The sequence below is a fragment of the Symphalangus syndactylus genome, chromosome 2, assembly GCF_028878055.3.
Source record: "Symphalangus syndactylus isolate Jambi chromosome 2, NHGRI_mSymSyn1-v2.1_pri, whole genome shotgun sequence".
NCBI classification, from domain to species: Eukaryota; Metazoa; Chordata; class Mammalia; order Primates; family Hylobatidae; genus Symphalangus; species Symphalangus syndactylus.
In genome coordinates this window covers 74,320,940-74,344,214 of record NC_072424.2, presented here as the reverse complement: position 1 = coordinate 74,344,214, position 23,275 = coordinate 74,320,940, and the positions used below count along the sequence as shown (strand labels likewise).

At 35.6% G+C, this 23,275-nt stretch overlaps 1 protein-coding gene across 1 annotated transcript in view; it reads right to left on the bottom strand.

Annotated features, from left to right (window-relative positions):
• Window positions 1-56: 56 nt before the first annotated feature.
• UFL1 (UFM1 specific ligase 1) overlaps window positions 57-23,275 on the bottom strand; it is a 42,544-nt gene continuing 19,325 nt past the window's right edge. The window contains exons 12-19 of the mRNA XM_055259185.2: window positions 21,182-21,304; window positions 6,992-7,109; window positions 5,700-5,866; window positions 5,480-5,610; window positions 3,770-3,850; window positions 3,379-3,464; window positions 2,642-2,822; window positions 57-2,044 (exon numbers count right to left, since the gene is read on the bottom strand). Coding sequence (XP_055115160.1) covers window positions 1,826-2,044; window positions 2,642-2,822; window positions 3,379-3,464; window positions 3,770-3,850; window positions 5,480-5,610; window positions 5,700-5,866; window positions 6,992-7,109; window positions 21,182-21,304 — 1,106 coding nt within the window. The 3' untranslated portion in view covers window positions 57-1,825. The remainder of the gene's footprint in view (window positions 2,045-2,641; window positions 2,823-3,378; window positions 3,465-3,769; window positions 3,851-5,479; window positions 5,611-5,699; window positions 5,867-6,991; window positions 7,110-21,181; window positions 21,305-23,275) is intronic.

Here is a 23,275-nt window from a genome sequence, read left to right as displayed (position 1 = left end):
TATATGCACCAATTAATCTTTGCGTTAATTAATAGAAGCTTCAAAGTACTATAAAATTTAGTAGAATAGGCAACTTTATTTTAAATAACTTTCTTAACCCTGCCCATTAAGATCACGGTAAACACATAATAATTTTTATTAAGGAAATTAATCTTTACATACAAAATCAGCTATGTAATTTTACTTACAAAACAATAAAAACTGTTCTTTACTGTGGCAACAAAAGAAGCATTTTGACAAATGAAAAAAATTAATGCAAACACATTAAAACAATGCTTTTCTTTTTACTTGCTTCACTGTCTCTTGTATTTATTTTCTATGATAGTTTGACACAAACATGGATTACTTTGATATCTACTGAAATATAAATGATAAGGTTCTTAAAGGTTGAATTAAAAGTCTGGGTGTTCAATATTTTAGAAGCTGAATAAACAAAATGAAACTGGGGTTTGTGATTACAGAGGATTTATCATTTTTTCCCTTTGCCCATATGAAAATATATAATAGAAAATTACCCATGGGAAAACATTTTTAAATTTAATGTTGCATTCCTATCAACTTTAATAACAATGCCAAGTCAGCAATTTAATTAATTACTTTCACTAAGGATTAATACTTTGTCTAGAATGGAGTAGAGGTAGACTGATCTTTTCGTATTCAAATATTTTAAAATATAAAGTTTAAAATGTCATAAGGAATTATATAAAATAGTATTTTTAAATATTTGAAATTTAATTTATAATTATATTCAAAATAATTAAATCCCTTTTTGATAAACAGTAAGTTGTTGCTTGAAATTCATTTGGTTGAAATGATTAAGGAACTCTTTTAGTTACTTTTAACTAATAATCTTTAGAAGACAAAAATACCTATTTTTTAATAAGGGTTTCTAGTTTTGGAAAAAAGCTTCTAATGATTTAAATGCACTTACAGATGCTCCTAACACTGGAAAAGGCATCCTATCTGTTTTTCACACTAGTATTTACAAAGTATTATGTGACAGAGCAGCTATTGAACTAAAAAAATAAAATGTACAAATGCAAACTGGGTCAAAGAAAAATCTTTGTATAAAATGCTTAGTTATTCCAATGTTAAATATGACTTATGCTTACTGGTAATAAATTGCATGTGTTCTCTCTCTTGTTAGTAGCTTGTTTTAGAATAGAACACAGCAATGCATGGGCCACTCCAGCGTTCTTGTGCACCTGTAAAGGCATCTTTGTAGCCCCAACCAAAATCAATGTTTATTCTGCCAAAAATAAGAGCAAGGGCTTAGTAACAATTTTTTTTTGTAAATTTCTGTATTTTAGTTTTGAAGTGTTTTCTATTTAAAAATAAAATACATGATTTATTTTCATTTCTGACACAGAAGTGTTTCTTTAAAAAAAAAAAAAGCACATTTTACATTTCTGCTTAAATGTATATAAAGTATACATTTAAGTATACTGGCACTCGCAACAAATGAATCCTTCTCCAAGGATAAATGGATCAGAAAATTTGTTTTTCATTCAACATTTGGAAAGAGAATGAACCTGAAATATGTAATTTTTAAAACTATGTGAAAATAATGTTTATGTGAAAAATTTCATTAGTATTTGTGTGAAAATAAGGTGAAAAAAAACTTCCATGAAGAACCCAATTTATAAAAATTCACATCTTTTTAAGATTTACATTTAACACAACACTACTGTTTTAACTGAATTGTGTGTGTATGCGGTGGTTTTTGCGGGGAGAGGGGAGTTGTATAGTGACTACTTTTTTGTGACCACTCACCTTCAACCTTGGGGGAAAATGCTTACTATACGACAAATGTAAATTAAGATCATTACTCTTCTGTCACAGATGATTTCCTAGATTTGAGAACAAGGTCTTTAATGGATGAAGAAAGTTCTTGAAGCTCTTTACGAGTAGTATTGGCAACATCTTCTTGTTCTTTGCCTAATTCATTATTCGAGGGATAATCTCCCTGCCCAGTCTTCTTATTTTGACTGACTAGCTGCTTTACAACCAAACCTTGATACTTCACCAAAAGAGCATGCTGATCCTGTGAAAAGGGAAAGAAAAGTTAATCAACACAATTTAACTTTTTGTGGAACAGACAAAGTAGAATTTCTTCAACTAATACACATTGAAGGTCCTCATCTTTACAAAAAACTGGCCATGTAAGTAGCAAGTCTAATCTAGCAGTTTCTGCTCTCAAGGAGTGTACAGTTTAGAAGAGACAAAACATGAATGCACATCACTTTACCATAAGTTGACTTTGCCTGGTTCTATCACCAAAGATACAGTCAAAGGGATAGGGAAGTTCCCTTTTAGCTGAGGGGTTTTTTAGCTAAAAGGGATAGGACAAGACTTTTGAATGGGTCCTTGATGGATAAGTTAAACCTAAAGAAGCTGAAATGGGAGATTTGACATTATTGTATCTTTTCTGAAAGCTTAATTTCCAAATTCAGAACATTCTTGAAAGAGCTATGCGGAATTTTAAAAAATCAATCTCCTAATCCACTGTTCACATTATTGGAAATGGGCTTTGATGTTAATATATTTTATACCTGAGTGCTGATAGTAATTCATCTCAATCCACTCAAAATATTCAGAATCTAAAACTTTGAAAGTTTCAAGTGTATTGAAAATGTAATACCTCTGGAATTTTACTATTAAGAAAAGCAATGATCTGTGGGACACATCTTCCAGGTGCATGGAGCATGCTGTGGGTTGAAAACTGAAACAAGAGGACTGATGTGAGGTGCAGAATAAGAGCAGGGTCTTCTGTGACCTTCAGCTGTTCAGCCAGTGCTTGTCGATGTTGGAACAGTATCTGTCTAAAAAAAAAAGCACACAAATTCATTATCATAATTTAAGAAGTTCTCATCAATTTCAATTCATCCTTTTCTGTTAATTTTTAGCTTCTCTAGTTTATCTAATTCCATAAATATTTTAAGTTAACTTTTCAATATGGGATATACACACATAAAACCTAAATGGCATGGATAGATTAGTATGCTACAAAATTAAAGAAAAAGCTATAGAGTGGGAATACTCAAAGTATGTTTTTTGTTTTGAGTTGCTGGAGGTCAAACAAATTTTCACTGGTTTAGATGAGGTTTCCTGTAAGGAAAGTCCCCAAGCTAATAAAAAGTTCCTGGGCTTGATGAACTATAGGATAAAGAAACTCTGCTACTTGATCCAGAGGGTCAGAGAGAGATATCTAACTATTTTAAGACTTTGAATATTCTTGAAGGTCTACAGCCATTTAGATATATTAGACACATAAGATACATATTCTCTATGTAAGAGTCGGGCAGTCAAATTCAAATTTCAGACATGAAAGGTCCCACATTTAGGAACATTACCAAATATAGATTAATTTAATGTTACCTTTCCCTTTTTTTGTCTCCCCTTTTCACCATAATATCACAAGCTTCTGCTGCAGAATCCAGACAAGAAATAAAGTCTTCTATGCTCTGAAAAGGCATTGAATACCATATATAACTGCCTAAGAAGTATAGCCATTTAACAACTGTTTTGTAATTTTACATCCCAAAATACAATTTTTAAAAGGGTGACTTTCTCAATAAATTAGAAATTGTGATATAGACCTAAAAATGGTAAAATGCCAGCAGCTTGGTCTTCTCTTCACATTTCAAAGAGGCAGCTAAGTGCAAAATACTAGTTTTAGATTGGATTTACAATTACTCTGATAAAAAATCTACTCAAAGATCTTTGTAACAAACTGCTAGCCCTGACATGTAAATAGAATAAAACTTACCTTTTCATTCAGAGAGTTATGGAGTTTTGTAAGAGCTACTTTGGTTTCCTCTGATAATTTGCTTAAAATTTTTTTTCTTATCTGTAGGGGTAAATAAAAATTCACTCAGTGCTGTGCTTTTGACATGCAATGGATATAAGATAAAGTGAAAAAAATACTGTAACAAGTTGCTGAGTGGAATTTATCATATTCTTGAATTTTAGATCTCAAATTAGAGACAAAAACGTTATTAGAGTCAATAGCCAATCAGCCAAACAGGCTAGATACAGCCCTGCTCCTCCCACCTGCTCCATCAATGTAAGAGAAAGACTAGAGAGTCACTGACCTTGTGAGAAACAGAATATTTGGGTTAAGAGGCTAATTCTTCCATTTGAGTAGGAAGAGAGTGTTTTTCTCTACCCAGTGCCAGCTGTGAAGGGCCCCACTCATAAAGATCAAGGATGCCTATAAGATGGGAGACTGAGCTCTTGTTCATGGTTGGATGCTTGTTATGCTCTATGGCATGAGGAATCTTTGCAGCACCTCTCTACATTTAAGTGTCCACTGAAGTTTTATGGTATTCTTGATCAGAGTCTTTTAGTTTCTTCTGGCATAAAATTTTGGAGCAGACTTGCTAGAATGGCTTGACACCAGGCCCTGAAGTGTATAATGTCTGGGAAGATTAGGGGCTAGTTGCTCCTGTCTAGCCTCCCTGCCCCAATCCCACACCAATCCTTCTGTGGCCCTTAAAGAGCATGGAACAAGATCTCCTGTATTTTCCACAACAGAGGTTGGTATAAGGGCAGGAGACATGAAACTGTCCAGACAATTGGGGATTTGCTTCTCAAGCAGAAGGGAAGGGGGCCAGCACCTTGCTGAGGCAGGAGGAAGAAATATAACTTCCTCTGTTTGAGGGTTGGTCCTTACTGTGAGAAGTCACATGAAACTAAACAACACTCCAAGGAAACAACTTATATCGCCTATGAGGCAATGACTAACTACATCACCAAAGACCACAAACATTAGACTGGTTTGACCTTGATCAAAGCAGTGACATGTAGTCAGACACATCAAGACACTTTTTCCTCCCTCATTTTTCCTAAATTTCCAACTTGAGGTGGACCTAGAGAGGTGAGGAAGAAGGAGGAATAACAGGAAAGAGGAGGAGGAAGAGGAAGAGGAGGTAGAGGAGGTGGGAGGAGGATAGAGAAGAAAGAGGAGGAGAAGGAGGGGTTGTCATCTTGGGATAGATTGCACCTTTCTTCCTCTAGGCAACTGGGAGCCATTCTCTACATTACATCGCAACAAGGGAAGAGATGAGCTTTTGAATTTAGTTTGAGATTAGAGTTTTAAAAAATTAACTGGAATAAGTCTAAATATTGAAATGAGATGTCCTTAAAGGAAATTAACTTCAAAGTTATGGAAACGGGTCAGAATGTTATGGGATTTGCCAGTCATTAGGAAGAGGGAATGTGACATAATAATTAGGAAAAAACTGTTTATTCTGAAGTAATTAAGCATCATTACTTTTAACAGACTAGTTATACTACCAATCCTGCTAGCAACTGTATATATACTGTACTAAAGTTGAATAAAAAATCTTTTAGATTTTTTTCCTCAAACATCTTTTACTGTATTTTATTTTCCTCTTTACTCCAAGTAAGATAAAATAAAATGCGTATAGATGCAAAACAGAACACATCAATAGTGGTAGGGAGATCATTAACATACTTCACTTGTAATGGCTGCAGGATCATCTACCGCCATCATTAAATCCGAAGCTAAGAAGTTGAAAATGAGGTTAGTGATATCAGTACACACTGACTTCAGCAAGTGTTTGGTAAGAGCAGCCTGTGTGTCATCTGGAAAATAAAGGAGCTTTATTAAAACTAATTTATTCCCTAAATTATGAAAATCAATGAAAAATAAGATTAACAAAGATTAAGTATACCTGCAAAAAACTTCATCCCTTTTTCAAATAACCTGATGTTATTGTACAGGTTTGAAACTTCTTCTTGCAAGTCCTTGATTGTGCGTTTTCTGCCCGTCCCAGAAGCAGAAGTTGTTGAAGACATGAATACTGAACGTACCACCTCGAGATAAGTTTTATTAAGAGGTCTGTGCATAAGACAAATATATTTAGTTTATTAAAATGTACTGAGTATTTATGTAGATACGGAATTTTGTTTCTATGGAAATAAGGCTTAAGAATAGAGAGCTCTATTTTTTATACAAATAAAATTAATTTGGAGAAAAGTTCACTAACAAGAGGAATTAAAACAGAAATAGATTAATTTTTTCTATTTTAAAGTATTCAAAGTTACTGCAATTAAGACACCAAGAATAACAAAACCCCTATAATTCAAAATTGCTTTTTAAAATTAATTTGGAGAATAGTAGACTATAAATCTGTTCTTCACCTTCAGGAATTACAACTTAAAATTCTCAACTTCTAAAATACTAAAATACATTTAAAAAAACATTTTTATGCCTAACTTAAAATAATTATTTTATAAAGCAGTTCAAAATGATTAGTAGTAACTATTTCATTTTTTTACATGTGAAAACTATAATTCTGTAATATATTTATGCACAAAAAATATTTATATTAAAAAATTATCACCACAGAAGTTATATTTCTAAAATCAAAGTTAGATACACTGCTATCCTGGATTGTATTTATGGAAGCGTACACAGTGAAACTAACTTGAGGGATGACCAGGTTAGTTAGTTACTAATGGTCAAGTTATACATAATTTTCTTCATTTTTATATAAAAATACCCTTAGCCATTCACAAGGTAGGAGTGCCTAAATTTTTGAAGTGAATTTGTTACTCTATATTTTCCTTAAACACTGTTTACTTTCTGCCAAATTAAAATAGAAAATTATCTTTTCTTCCTTTTGAATGTTATTTCTCATGCTATAGAAGAGACCAGCCAGTGGTTAATGCCAGTCTTTTTCTCCCCAGCCAAGATCTATGACTGTAAGATCAGTGAGTGAGGACACTTTCTTGCTCCTGCCTTTTATTTCCCATACTGCTTTGCCCAAAGCACTTTACAAATATTTGTTGAATTAAACTGCCACTGTAAGCAAATAAAATCTGGACTTTCGTGGCTAGGTTAAATTCCAAGTTTGAAATGAAGATATCTAATACATTGGCTTTCTATGATCTTGGAAAAAATCTTATTGAATAACCCGTTGAATTTCTATCATAAAACAGAAAAAATACATTTTATACTTGCTTTATTAAGTACTCAGCAAGTTCCGAAATAAACTCCTCAGGGGCATCTTGTATGTGTTTTCTTAAAAAATCTTCAATCTCATCCTGGAACATAAAACTGATCTCTGGCTTCTTCTTTCCTATAACAGACATGAGCAATGGCAATTAAATAAATAAATAAAAAACATGCAACCAAATGGCAAATAGGGCTCCATTAATATATTTAGTAAGACAATAATTCATTCATCACTCAATTGTTAATGTCAAATAGCAACAAATAGTAAAAACAATTTTGAAATGAGGATATATAATAAAACCTCTTTTTAAAAAATACTTTATTTTATATTCAGGGGCTTCGTATGCATGTTTGTTACATGAATACAAGACATACTGGTAGGGACTGGGCTACTACTGTACCCGTTAACCGAACAGTGAACATTGTACCTATTAGGTAATATTTTAATTGTTCAAATTTTACATTCTTTAATCTTTTTCAAGTATCATAAAGCTACAAATGCCAGAACTTATAAAAATTACTTAAAATGGGGAGTGCTTACTATTCACAAACACATCAAGGAATTTTTCTTTTTTTTATTATTATTATTATACTTTAGGTTTTAGGGTACATGTGCACAATGTGCAGGTTTGTTACATATGTATCCATGTGCCGTGTTGGTTTGCTGCACCCATTAACTCGTCAGTTAGCATTAGGTATATCTCCTAATGCTGTCCCTCCCCCCTCCCCCTACCCCACAACAGTCCCTGGAGTGTGATGTTCCCCTTCCTGTGTCCATGAGTTCTCACTGTTCAATTCCCACCTATGAGTGAGAACATGCGGTGTTTGGTTTTTTGCCCTTGCGATAGTTTACTGAGAATGATGGTTTCCAGTTTCATCCATGTCCCTACAAAGGACATGAACTCATCATTTTTTATGGCTGCATAGTATTCCATGGTGTATATGTGCCACATTTTCTTAATCCAGTCTGTTGTTGTTGGACATTTGGGTTGGTTCCAAGTCTTTGCTATTGTGAATAGTGCCGCAACAAACATACGTGTGCATGTGTCTTTATAGCAGCATGATTTATAGTCCTTTGGGTATATATCCAGTAATGGGATGGCTGGGTCAAATGGTATTTCTAGTTCTAGATCCCTGAGGAATCGCCACACTGACTTCCACAATGGTTGAACTAGTTTACAGTCCCACCAACAGTGTAAAAGTGTTCCTATTTCTCCACATCCTCTCCAGCACCTGTTGTTTCCTGACTTTTTAATGATGGCCATTCTAACTGGTGTGAGATGGTATCTCATTGTGGTTTTAATCTGCATTTCTCTGATGGCGAGTGATGATGAGCATTTTTTCATGTGTTTTTTGGCTGCAGAAATGTCTTCTTTTGAGAAGTGTCTGTTCATGTCCTTTGCCCACTTTTTGATGGGGTTGTTTGTTTTTTTCTTGTAAATTTGTTTGAGATCATTGTAGATTCTGGATATTAGCCCTTTGTCAGATGAGCAGGTTGCAAAAATTTTCTCCCATTCTGTAGGTTGCCTGTTCACTCTGATGGTAGTTTCTTTTGCTGTGCAGAAGCTCTTTAGTTTAATTAGATCCCATTTGTCAATTTTGGCTCTTGTTGCCATTGCTTTTGGTGTTTAAGACATGAAGTCCTTGCCCACGCCTATGTCCTGAATGGTATTGCCTAGGTTTTCTTCTAGGGTTTTTATGGTTTTAGGTCTAACATGTAAGTCTTTAATCCATCTTGAATTAATTTTTGTATAAGGGTAAGGAAGGGATCCAGTTTCAGCTTTCTACATAAGTTTTCCCAGCACCATTTATTAAATAGGGAATCCTTTCCCCATTGCTTGTTTTTCTCAGGTTTGTCAAAGATCAGATAGTTGTAGATACGTGGTATTATTTCTGAGGGCTCTGTTCTGTTCCATTGATCTATGTCTCTGTTGTGGTACCAGTACCATGCTGTTTTGGTTACTGTAGCCTTGTAGTTTGAAGTCAGGTAGCATGATGCCTCCAGCTTTGTTCTTTTGGCTTAGGATTGACTTGGCGATGCAGGCTCTTTTGTGGTTCCATATGAACTTTAAAGTAGTTTTTTCCAATTCTGTGAAGAAAGTCATTGGTAGCTTGATGGGAATGGCATTGAATCTATAAATTACCTTGGGCAGTATGGCCATTTTCACGATATTGATTCTTCCAACCCATGAGCATGGAATGTTCTTCCATTTGTTTGTACCCTCTTTTATTTCATTGAGCAGTGGTTTGTAGTTCTCCTTGAAGAGGTCCTTCACATCCCTTGTAAGTTGGATTCCTAGGTATTTTATTCTCTTTGAAGCAATTGTGAATGGGAGTTCACTCATGATTTGGCTCTCTGTTTGTCTGTTATTGGTGTACAAGAATGCTTGTGATTTTTGTGCATTGATTTTGTATCCTGAGACTTTGCTGAAGTTGCTAATCAGCTTAAGGAGATTTTGGGCTGAGGCAATGGGGTTTTCTAGATATACAATCATGTCATCTGCAAACAGGGACAATTTGACTTCCTCTTTTCCTAACTGAATACCCTTTATTTCCTTCTCCTGCTTGAGTGCCCTGGCCAGAACTTCCAGCACTATGTTGAATAGGAGTGGTGAGAGAGGGCATCCCTGTCTTGTGCCAGTTTTCAAAGGGAATGCTTCCAGTTTTTGCCCATTCAGTATGATATTGGCTGTGGGTTTGTCATAGATAGCTCTTATTATTTTGAGATATGTCCCATCAATACCTAATTTATTGAGAGTTTTTAGCATTAAGGGTTATTGAATTTTGTCAAAGGCCTTTTCTGCATCTATTGAGATAATCATGTGGTTTTTGTCTTTGGTTCTGTTTATATGCTGGATTACATTTATTGATTTGCGTATGTTGAACCAGCCTTGCATCCCAGAGATGAAGCCCACTTGATCATGGTGTATAAGCTTTTTGATGTGATGCTAGTTTCGGTTTGCCACTATTTTATTGAGGATTTTTGCATCAATGTTCATCAAGGATATTGGTCTGAAATTCTCTTTTTTGGTTATGTCTCTGCCAGGCTTTGGTAGCAGGATGATGCTGGCCTCATAAAATGTGTTAGGGAGGATTCCCTCTTTTTCTATTGATTGGAATAGTTTCAGAAGGAATGGTACCAGTTCCTCCTTGTACCTCTGGTAGAATTCGGCTGTGAATCCATCAGGTCCTGGACTCTTTTTGGTTGGTAAGCTATTGATTATTGCCACAATTTCAGAACCTGTTATTGGTCTATTCAGAGATTCAACTTCTTCCTGATTTAGTCTTGGGAGGGTGTATTTGTTGAGGAATTTATCCATTTCTTCTAGATTTTCTAGTTTATTTGCGTAGAGGTGTTTGCAGTATTCTCTGATGGTAGATTGTATTTCTGTGGGATCGGTGGTGATAACCCCTTTTTCATTTTTTATTGCATCTATTTGATTCTTCTCTCTTTTCTTATTAGTCTTGCTAGCGGTCTATCAATTTTGTTGATCTTTTCAAAAAACCAGCTCCTGGATTCATTAATTTTTTGAAGGGTTTTTTGTGTCTCTATTTTCTTCAGTTCTGCTCTGATTTTAGTTATTTCTGGCCTTCTGCTAGCTTTTGAATGTGTTTGCTCTTGTTTTTCTAGTTCTTTTAATTGTGATGTTAGGGTGTCAATTTTGGATCTCTCCTGCTTTCTCTTGTGGGCATTTAGTGCTATAAATTTCCCTCTACACACTGCTTTGAATGTGTCCCAGAGATTCTGGTATGTTGTGTCGTTGTTCTCGTTGGTTTCAAAGAACATCTTTATTTCTGCCTTCATTTCATTATGTACCCAGTAGTCATTCAGGAGCAGGTTGTTCAGTTTCCATGTAGTTGAGCGGTTTTCAGCGAGTTTCTTAATCCTGAGTTCTAGTTTGATTGCACTGTGGTCTGAGAGACAGTTTGTTATAATTTCTGTTCTTTTACATTTGCTGAGGAGAGCTTTACTTCCAACTATGTGGTCAGTTTTGGAATAGGTGAGGTGTGGTGCTGAAAACAATGTATATTCTGTTGATTTGGGGTGGAGAGTTCTGTAGATGTCTATTAGGTCCACTTTGTGCAGAGCTGAGTTCAATTCCTGGATATCCTTGTTAACTTTCTGTCTCATTGATCTGTCTAATGTCGACAGTGGGGTGTTAAAATCTCCCATTATTATTGTGTAGGAGTTTAAGTCCCTTTGTAGGTCACTCAGGACTTGCTTTATGAATCTGGGTGCTCCTGTGTTGGGTGCATATATATTTAGGATAGTTAGGTCTTCTTGTTGAATTGATCCCTTTACCATTATGTAATGGCCTTCTTTGTCTCTTTTGATCTTTGTTGGTTTAAAGTCTATTTTATCAGAGACTAGGATTGCAACCCCTGCCTTTTTTTGTTTTCCATTTGCTTGATAGATCTTCCTCCATCCCTTTATTTTGAGTCTATGTGTGTCTCTGCACGTGAGATGGGTTTCCTGAATACAGCACCCTGATGGGTCTTGACTCCTTATCCAGTTTGCCAGTCTGTGTCTTTTAATTGGAGCATTTAGCCCATTTACATTTAAAGTTAATATTGTTGTGTGTGAATTTGATCCTGTCATTATGATGTTAGTTGGTTATTTTGCTCGTTAGTTGATGCAGTTTCTTTCTAGCCTCGATGGTCTTTACCATTTGGCATGTTTTTGCAGTGGCTGGCACCGGTTGTTCCTTTCCATGTTTAGTGCTTCCTTCGGGAGCTCTTTTAGGGCAGGCCTGGTGGTGACAAAATCATTCCGCATTTGCTTGTCTGTAAAGTATTTTATTTCTCCTTCATTTATGTAGCTTAGTTTGGCTGGATATGAAATTCTGGGTTGAAAATTCTTTTCTTTAAGAATGTTGAATATGGGCTCCCACTGTCTTCTGGCTTGTAGAGTTTCTGCCAAGAGATCCGCTGTTAGTCTGATGGGCTTCCCTTTGTGGGTAACCTGACCTTTCTCTCTGGCTGCCCTTAACATTTTTTCCTTCATTTCAACTTTGGTGAATCTGACAATTATTTCTTGGAGTTGCTCTTCTCGAGGAGTATCTTTCTGGCGTTCTCTGTATTTCCTGAATCTGAATGTTAGCCTGCCTTGCTAGATTGGGGAAGTTCTCCTGGATAATATCTTGCAGAGTGTTTTCCAACTTGGTTCCATTCTCCCCGTCATTTTCAGGTACACCAATCAGACGTAGACTTAGTCTTTTCACATAGTCCCAAATTTCTTGGAGGCTTTGTTCGTTTCTTTTTATTCTTTTTTCTTTAAACTTCCCTTCTCGCTTCATTTCATTCATTTCATCTTCCATCACTGATACCCTTTCTTCCAGTTGATCGCATCGGCTCCCGAGGCTTCTGTAATCGTCGTGTAGTTCTCGAAACTTGGCTTTCATTTCCATCAGCTCCTTTAAGCCCTTCTATCCATTGGTTATTCTAGTTATCCATTTGTCTAATTTTTTTTCAAAGTTTTTAACTTCTTTGCTATTGTTTTGAATTTCCTCCTGTAGCTCGGAGCAGTTTGATTGTCTGAAGCTTTCTTCTCTCAACTCGTCAAAGTCATTCTCCATCCAGCTTTGTTCCATTGCTGGTGAGGAACTGCGATCCTTTGGAGGAGGAGAGGTGCTCTGCTTTTTAGAGTTTCCAGTTTTTCTGCTCTGTTTTTTCCCCACGTTTGTGGTTTTATCTACTTTTGGTCTTTGATGATGGTGATGTACAGATGGGTTTTTCTTGTGGATGCCCTTTCTGTTTGTTAGTTTTCCTTCTACCAGACAGGACCCTCAGCTGCAGGTCTGTTGGAGTTTGCTAGAGGTCCACTCCAGACCCTGTTTGGCTGAGTGTCAGCAGCGGTGGCTGCAGAACAGTGGATTTTCGTGAGACCACAAATTCAGCTGTCTGATAGTTCCTCTGGAAGTTTTGTCTCAGAGGAGTACCTGGCCGATTGAGGTGTCAGTCTGTCTCTACTGGGGGGTGCCTCTCAGTTAGGCTGCTCGGGGATCAGGGACCCACTTTAGGAGGCAGTCTGTCAGTTCTCAGATCTCCAGCTGCGTGCTGGGAGAACCACTAATCTCTTCAAAGCTGTCAGACAGGGACATTTAAGTCTGCAGAGGTTCCTGTGAATTTTTGTTTGTCTGTGCCCTGCCCCCAGAAGTGGAGCCTACAGAGGCAGGCAGGCCTCCTTGAGCTGTGGTGGGCTCCACCCAGTTCAAGCTTCCTGGCTGCTTGGTTTACCTAAGCAAGCCTGGGCAATGGCGGGCACCCCTCCCCCAGCTTTGCTGCCACCTTCACTTTGATCTCAGACTGCTGTGCTAGCAATCAGCAAGATTCCATGGGCATAGGACCCTCTGAGCCAGGTGCGGGACACAGTCTCCTGGTGTGCCGTTTTCCAAGCCCGTTGGAAAATCGCAGTATTAGGGTAGGACTGACCCGATTTTCCAGGTGCCGTCTGTTACCCCTTTCTTTGACTAGGAAAGGGAACTCCCTGACCCCTTGCGCTTCCCGAGTGAGGCAATGCCTCGACCTGCTTTGGTTCACGCACAGTGCGCTGCACCAACTGTCCTGCACCCACTGTTTGGCACTCCCTGGTGAGATGAACCCGGTACCTCATATGGAAATACAGAAATCACTCGTCTTCTGTGCTGCTCACGCTGGGAGCTATAGACCGGAGCTCTTCCTATTTGGCCATCTTGGCTCCACCCCCTCCATTAGGTAATTTTTTTAACCCTTGCCCTGCCCACATACCCCCTACAACTTCCCTCCTTTTGGAGTTCTTCTATTATTTTCCATGTGTGCCCATTGTTTAGCTCCCATTTATAAGTGAGAACATACGGTATTTTGTTTTGTTTCTGAGTTAGCTCACTTAGAGTAATGGCCTCAAGCTCCATCCACGTTGCTGCAAAGGACATGATTTCATTGTTTTTAATGGCTACATTGTATTACATGGTATATACCACATTTTCTTAACCCAGTCAATCATTGGTGGACACTTAGGCTGGTTCTATGACTTTGCTATCGTGAATAGTGCCTCAGTGAACACAAGAGTATATGTGTCTTTTCAATATAATAATTTCATTTCCTTTGGGTAGAAACCCAGCAATGGGATTGCTGGGTCAAATAGTAGTTCTAATTTTAGTTCTTTGAGAAATCGCCATACTGTTTTCCATAGAGGTTGAACTAATTTACATTCTCAACAACTGTATAACCATTCCCTTTTCCCCACATCAACACTAACATCTTTTTTTGACTTTTCAGTAATAGCCATTCTGACTGGTGTATGATATATTGTGGTTTTAGTTTGCATTTCTCTGATTAGTGATGTTGAGCATTTATTCATGTGTTTGTTGGCTGCTTGTATTTCTTCTTTTGAGAAGTATCTGTTCATGTCCTTTGCTCAGTTTTGAATGGGGTTTTTTCTTGTTGAGTTCTTCGTAGACTCTAGATATTAGTCCTTTGTCAGAAGCATAATTTGCAAATATTTTCTCCCATTCTGAAGGCTATTTACTCTGTTGTAATTATTTTGCTGTGCAGAAACTTTTTAGTTTAATTAAGTCCTATGTGTCAATTTTTGGTTTTGGTACATTTGCTTTTGGGATTTTTATCATAAATTCTTTGCCTAGGCCAATCAATGTCTGGAAGATTTTTTCCTAGGTTTTCTTCTAGGATTTTTATAGTTTCATGTCTTACATTCTAAATATTTACTCCACCTTGAGTTGATTTTTGTATATGATGAGATGGGATACAGTTTCGTTCTTCCCAGCACCATTTATTGAATAGGGTGTCCTTTCCCCATTGTTTATTTTTGTTGACCCTGTCCAAGATCAGTTGGTTGTAGGTATGTGGCTTTATTTCTGGGTTGTGTATTCTGTTCCAATGATCTATGTGTCCATTTTTCTAGCAGTACCATGTTGTTTCGGTTACTATAGCCTTGTAGTATAATTTGAAGTCAGACAATATGATGCCTCCATATTTGTTCTTTTTGCTTAGGATGCTTTGGCTATTCAGGCTCTCTTTTGTTTCCATATCAACTTTAGGGGTGTATTTTTCTAATTCTGTGAAAAATGATGTTCGTTTTTGATAAAGATTGCACTGAATCCGTAGATTGCTTTGGGGAGTATGGTCATTTTAACAATATTGATTCTTCTAATCCATGAGCCTGGGATGTCTTTCTATTTGTTTGTGTCATCTACGATTTCTTTCATCAGTGTTAGTGTTTTGCAGTTACCCTTCTAGAGATCTTCCATTTCTTTGGTAAAATGTATTCTTAGGTTTTTTTTTCTTTGTAGCTATTAAAAATAAGACTGAGTTCTTGATTTGGTTCTCAGCTTGAAAGACACTGATGTATAGAAATGCTACTAATTTTTGTATAATGATTTTGTATCCTGATATTTTACTGAAGTCGTTTATCAAGACCAGGAGTCTTTGGAGGAGTCTTTATGGCTTTCTAGGTATATAATCATGTCATCAGAGAACAGAGATAATCTGACTTCCTCTTTTCCAATATGGATGCTTTTATTTCTTTCTCTTGCCTGACTGCTCTGGCTAGGATTTCTAGTACTATGTTGAATAGTAGTGGTGAGAGCAGACATCCTTTGCCTTGTTCCAGTTCTTAATGGCTCTATCAATTTTTCTCCACTCAGTATGATGCTGGTTGTGGGTTTGTCATTAAGTAGCCCTTATTATTCTGAGGTATGTTCCTTTGATGCCTAGTTTGTTGAAGGTTTTTTATCATGAAGTGGTAAAATTTCTTATGTGATCATTTTCTAACTTCATTTAAAACTGATTATTTTCTACAAGTCAATCAGAAAATAATAAAGAGTTTTCCCCTTTGTTAAACCTGGATGATACAAACAGCTGGAAATCAAAACAAGTATTTCAAAACAAATTTTTAAGGAAAGAATAATTTACCTTTATTGAACAAGGAATACTGGGCAGTTTTTCCTCCTTTATAAAAATATAAATTTATTAGAAATTAAATAATCCTTATAATTTAAATAAGATCTTTGGAAAGTCTTTATGATCATGTGAATCACAATTCAAATAACTGTTTAAGCTAAAATTTATCTTTTAGAAAAGGCACACATTAAAAAAAATCTCAGAATTCTATAATTTATTTTTGCTCTCACAAAAATAAGTCTATAGTAAGGAATATCTGTATGTAGCTACTGTAATGAAAGTAATTGTTAAAGGTGCAAATGTCATGCCTACCCATTTACTTAGGAAAGCATGGGTTGTAGACAAAAAAAAGCTAACAATATTTCCATTAGAAATTGTAAAGGTATAAAAGTGATTATTTCTAGCTTAATTAAGTTATTGATTCTAAAAGCAAAAACTTTAGAAATAAAAATAAAATGGCTCAAAAATCAATTTTCAGTATAAATAAAAATCTAAGGAGTTGACATGCTAGCTTTAGAGTAGACAGACAGTACTATTATTTTCTGGGATCTGCTGTCCATTCCTAATGTTCACATTAAATGACCTATGATTTCCCTGTTCACTTCCTTTATGCATTTTACAAGTTATTAAATTATATTTTCTTCCAGTAATCTTTCATACCGAGTTGATCCTATATTTTAGCTGAGAATCTAATTTCATTCTCCATTTCAGAGGTTACAACACAAATTTTTTTTCAAAAGCACTGAAATTATATTTTTAAAGGTAGAATGGTTTTGCTACTTTTATAGCTCCTTTCAATAATAATCTATTCACAAAAGGAATATCACATGCCTCATTTAACCATTATTTAAGATTACAGATATTAGAGAAGTGTTTTTTTGTAATGCCTCTTCACCCACATGCCTAGTACACCTGGGCAATAGGAAAATTTATTTACCAGTGAAAAATTAAAATTCACAATGGATAGTCTTAATCCTATTTGAAATAAGGATAAAGCTAGTAGTTCCTATAAAGATACTTCTCCTTTAACATTGTTTTACATACATGAAGAACGGCGGTTATTTCTACCTATCTCAGAATACTTTAAAGACAAATCTTAAACAACTGTGCTATTACAAATAGCAAGTAGAACATTATTAGCTGCAGGCACATCACTTGATATCTACATCTTCCAGCTATAGCCCATATGTAATGAATTCTGTGAAAGAGGGAGAATATAAATCTCAATCTATTAACATTTAAAGTTTTTTTTTTTTTAATTTTCATTTTGCTGGGGATAAGGAAGAGGGCAGTCTCATGGTTTCATTAAGTTTACCGTTTTTAAACAGAAAAATTAAAAATATCATAATTTTAATTAGAAAAAAAAAGATGTCTCTTGTAGACTTTCTTGGCCAAGCGCTAACAAGTCTAGGAAAAGAAAGATGCATATAATTATTATCATTATTTTTTTTAGAGTCCAGGACCTGATGGATTCACAGCCGAATTCTACCAGAGGTACAAGGAAGAACTGGTACCATTCCTTCTGAAACTATTCCAATCAATAGAAAAAGAGGGAATCCTCCCTAACACATTTTATGAGGCCAGCATCATCCTGATACCAAAGCCTGGCAGAGACATAACCAAAAAAGAGAATTTCAGACCAATATCCTTGATGAACATTGATGCAAAAATCCTCAATAAAATAGTGGCAAACCAAATCCAGCAGCACATCAAAAAGCTTATACACCATGATCAAGTGGGCTTCATCCCTGAGATGCAAGGCTGGTTCAACATATGCAAATCAATAAATGAAATCCAGCATATAATCAGAACCAAAGACAAAAACCACATGATTATCTCAATAGATGCAGAAAAGGCCTTTGACAAAATTCAACAACCCTTCATGCTAAAAACTCTCAATAAATTAGGTATTGATGGGACGTATCTCAAAATAATAAGAGCTATCTATGACAAACCCACAGCCAATATCATACTGAATGGGCAAAAACTGGAAGCATTCCCTTTGAAAACTGGCACAAGACAGGGATGCCCTCTCTCACCCCTGCTATTCAACACAGTGCTAGAAGTTCTGGCCAGGGCAATCGGACAGGAGAAGGAAATAAAGGGTATTCAATTAGGAAAAGAGGAAGTCAAATTGTCCCTGTTTGCAGATGACATGATTGTATATCTAGAAAACCCCATTGTCTCAGCCCAAAATCTCCTTAAGCTGATTAGCAACTTCAGCAAAGTCTCAGGATACAAAATCAATGTACAAAAATCACAAGCATTCTTGTACACCAATCACAGACAAACAGAGAGCCAAATCATGAGTGAACTCCCATTCACAATTGCTTCAAAGAGAATAAAATACCTAGGAATCCAACTTACAAGGGATGTGAAGGACCTCTTCAAGGAGAACTACAAACCACTGCTCAATGAAATAAAAGAGGGTACAAACAAATGGAAGAACATTCCATGCTCATGGGTTGGAAGAATCAATATCGTGAAAATGGCCATACTGCCCAAGGTAATTTATAGATTCAATGCCATTCCCATCAAGCTACCAATGACTTTCTTCACAGAATTGGAAAAAACTACTTTAAAGTTCATATGGAACCACAAAAGAGCCTGCATCGCCAAGTCAATCCTAAGCCAAAAGAACAAAGCTGGAGGCATCATGCTACCTGACTTCAAACTCTACTACAAGGCTACAGTAACCAAAACAGCATGGTACTGGTACCACAACAGAGACATAGATCAATGGAACAGAACAGAGCCCTCAGAAATAATACCACGTATCTACAACTATCTGATCTTTGACAAACCTGAGAAAAACAAGCAATGGGGAAAGGATTCCCTATTTAATAAATGGTGCTGGGAAAACTTATGTAGAAAGCTGAAACTGGATCCCTTCCTTACCCTTATACAAAAATTAATTCAAGATGGATTAAAGACTTACATGTTAGACCTAAAACCATAAAAACCCTAGAAGAAAACCTAGGCAATACCATTCAGGACATAGGCGTGGGCAAGGACTTCATGTCTTAAACACCAAAAGCAATGGCAACAAGAGCCAAAATTGACAAATGGGATCTAATTAAACTAAAGAGCTTCTGCACAGCAAAAGAAACTACCATCAGAGTGAACAGGCAACCTACAGAATGGGAGAAAATTTTTGCAACCTACTCATCTGACAAAGGGCTAATATCCAGAATCTACAATGATCTCAAACAAATTTACAAGAAAAAAACAAACAACCCCATCAAAAAGTGGGCAAAGGACATGAACAGACACTTCTCAAAAGAAGACATTTATGCAGCCAAAAAACACATGAAAAAATGCTCATCATCACTGGCCATCAGAGAAATGCAAATCAAAACCACAATGAGATACCATCTCACACCAGTTAGAATGGCCATCATTAAAAAGTCAGGAAACAACAGGTGCTGGAGAGGATGTGGAGAAATAGGAACACTTTTACACTGTTGGTGGGACTGTAAACTAGTTCAACCATTGTGGAAGTCAGTGTGGTGATTCCTCAGGGATCTAGAACTAGAAATACCATTTGACCCAGCCATCCCATTACTGGGTATATACCCAAAGGACTATAAATCATGCTGCTGTAAAGACACATGCACACGTATGTTTATTGAGGCACTATTCACAATAGCAAAGACTTGGAACCAACCCAAATGTCCAACAACGATAGACTGGATTAAGAAAATGTGGCACATATACACCATGGAATACTATGCAGCCATAAAAAATGATGAGTTCATGTCCTTTGTAGGGACATGGATGAAACTGGAAACCATCATTCTCAGTAAACTATCGCAAGGGCAAAAAACCAAACACTGCATGTTCTCACTCATAGGTGGGAATTGAACAGTGAGAACTCATGGACACGGGAAGGGGAACATCACACTCCAGGGACTGTTGTAGGGTGGGGGGAGGGGGGGAGGGACAGCATTAGGAGATATACCTAATGCTAAATGACGAGTTAATGGGTGCAGCAAACCAACATGGCACATGGATACATATGTAACAAACCTGCACATTGTGCACATGTACCCTAAAACCTAAAGTATAATAATAAAATAAAAAAAAATGTGTATAATTAATTCTCTCTCTTAGATATAAGCAACCAACCAGTTAGGTGTTACTATGAAAGTAAAATGTACATAAAATTAATGTTTCCTATTTAAATTTGCAAAAGTCTACTTTTCAAAAATACCCTAATAACTTGTTTTGCATGGCAGCGGAAGACCATAAAAATGATCATGGTAAGGTGAAACCATGCAAAGCTGTCTTAATAATCAATAGGAAAAATTACAATTGTTTTGTGGCCTTTAAAAATTTTTGGTAAACATTAAAAGCTTTTACTGTTGGGTTATAAATATATAGGAAAATGAAAAATAAAACTAATGTTTATAATTTAATATGCTGTATTTTTAACACATTAGAACATGGAGAATGAAAGTGTTTTATTTCTGTATAAAATACTTATCAGGAATAGTCTGAACAGTGCTTGCTTTCTTCTTATCAATCAACTTGCAGTATGGAGCAAATACCTTCCCTATGCCTTATAAATTGTCATACCACTTTCTAACTCTGAATCAGCTTCCAATGTTTTATCCCTCGCCTTTTCAATGTCTTGGAATATCTCCAAGAACTGTGAAGTTTTTGCCCACTTTACATCCTCTAAGATGTTTTCATCCTTTTTGTCATAACCACTTTCCTCATTTTCTTGAACAATGGCAGTGTCAACATTCCCACAGTCAGCCATTCCCTCTATAACTCCATTTATGCTTGATTCCAATTTTATTTTCAGTGTTACCACTTTTCATTTATTTGCTACACTTTTATCTTTGTTGGCCAACTCTCTTTTTGATTATCCATTTCTGTTAAATATCACAGCGTTTATCACTGGGAGACAATTAGGCAATACAGCTACATGCTTTGTTGTTTGTGCATAAGGAATAACCAATGTGCAGTGACCAATCATTGACAAACTACACAGTAAGTGGTGTGATTGTCACAGATCATGATATGCATCTGTTATTTATGTACTGATTTGTGAACTGAAGAGCTACTTCTTTATACAATACTCCGTTAATATACCAAAGTATCTTTGTATCTAATATTTAAGATCAACAGTGTTGTTACTGGACTGATTTAACTAAAGTGTGGTAACTGAAATTTGTATCACTGAAACACTGCAAAACAAGGACTTCCTGTATTACCATATATATCTAATTATATACATCTTAATATGTTAAAAATATCAGACATACACCAAGGAAAAGAAAAGCTACCTACCAGTGTGGGATGATTGAGATTCATCATCACTATCATCATCTTTTCTTCCTTTCTTCTTGATTTTTTTAATTTTGTACTCTCTGGCATTGCCCCCACCTCCTCCTCTCATGCTTCCACTGCCCTCTGGTGGGAAAATGACATTAGCATTACCTAACTAAATCATCATTTTTATAAAATAATGACACTATATTGTTGTATTGAACTTTACAGCAGAAAAAATAAAGGCAACATAAAGAAACTTTTAGATTCTTTTTAAATTTGGAGTTCCCTTATTAAAAGTTTAGTAAATCCAATACATAAAAAATTAATAATAAAATATGAAATCTTTTGAGCAATCTACTTAGATAGCCTGACTGCTCTAAATGCATTCTTTCTCCTTCTCTAACATCACCTCTTTTCTGTAACTCTCAATGTTTTCTTAACAAAAATCCATTCCTTCACCTCCTCTTCTACCTTCCCCAAAAGAAATGTGTCGTCCTTTGCTCATCTGTGTTACCACAGCCTCATCAATAACCTTCTATTACAAGACTTCACAAATTTAATTATTCTTATTTTGCCTTCTTGGTTGAAAGATTATCACCTGTTTTTAGAGGAGACATCCTGATTCATCTGCTACTCAACCAGATTATAAACTTCTGAAGAGCAAGGATTATGTGTCATTAACGTATATATTCTTTACAGAAATGCTTGAAACATAACACGTGCTTCATAAATGTTGACCATGAATATTAATTGGTTAAGTATAAAAGTATCATTACCTATTGACTATAGACTTAAAAAGACAAATTATGAAACAAATGCAAACACTGTAAATAAAAATAAAAAATACTACTTCAGCATTTCCCTGCTCTTTGATATTGACATGTAAAATATCTACTTTACAAAATGGAATACTGATAATGGGTTTAAGCCATTGAACATATTACGACTGTATTATATTACTTCAAAATAAGTAAAAGATTAGTCTTTTTAATAAAATAAGGTGATTACTAAAGATCTTTTTCTAAATTCTAAATAGATTTGCCTTAGATTTCATCATATCCTAGAATTAAACTTCTATTAATTTATTTTTCCCTTGTTTTTATAATAAAAAAATTCTATTTTCAAAAGCGTTAAGTCTAAAGTGAACACGCTTTTTATATTTGACAATAAGTTTCCTATGGGGGGGAACATTCATGACTGACATGATTCCACACACTGTAATTAATTATAATACAATAGCATTATCACTGAAAATAAAACATCAAATGACCCTTAACTTTTAATAAGAAATAAAATATTAAATAGACTAGTTATACTGACATAAGTCATCAATTGAGTAAGGCAAATTTATAACTATATTTTCAAATATATGATAAAATATCCATAGCTATGAATATTACTGTGATTTATTTAAGTAATTTATTAATTTTCCTGGAAGAATAGAGAAATTTCATAATGTCATTGAAAGGTTTTACAGAAAAAGATTTTGGAAGAGGAAATAAACTATCTCAAAGAATTAGGAGTGTATTTATTAATGAAAAATGTTGAATATTGAATTTCTTCAGTTCCAATAAAGCACTAATAACACTGTTCCTACTATAAAAACTATGGAAATACATGTTACTTTTCCATTGCAAATTACAAGCATACCAGTGATACCTAGAATAATTTCTAGCGACTTTAGATTAGAAAAAGAAATGTAAAAATATTTCATTGAGAATAAGTGTGTTTATAGGACACCTAAAATATATCAAGTGGTGCTTTGGGTATGTATCAACAGTACAACAATAAATGAGATCAACACGGTTCCCAAACAATAAAACACATCATGGTGATAACGTGATGCAAATAAACTGACAAAATGAGGTGGCAGAGAGTGATTGTGGCTACTATTTCCGAAGGGTTAGGAGGCCTCTCTAAGGAAGTGGCATTTAAAGTCGAGCTCTGAATGAAAAGAATAAACCAGTTACTTAAAGTTTGGGAGAGGGCATTCCAGGTAAAAGGAACGGTTGGTGTAAAAGCTTTGAGGTGAGTATGACCCTGGCAAGTTTAAGAATCAAAACAAAACAAAACAAAACAAAAAGGGGCTACTGGGCTGGAACATAGACAGAG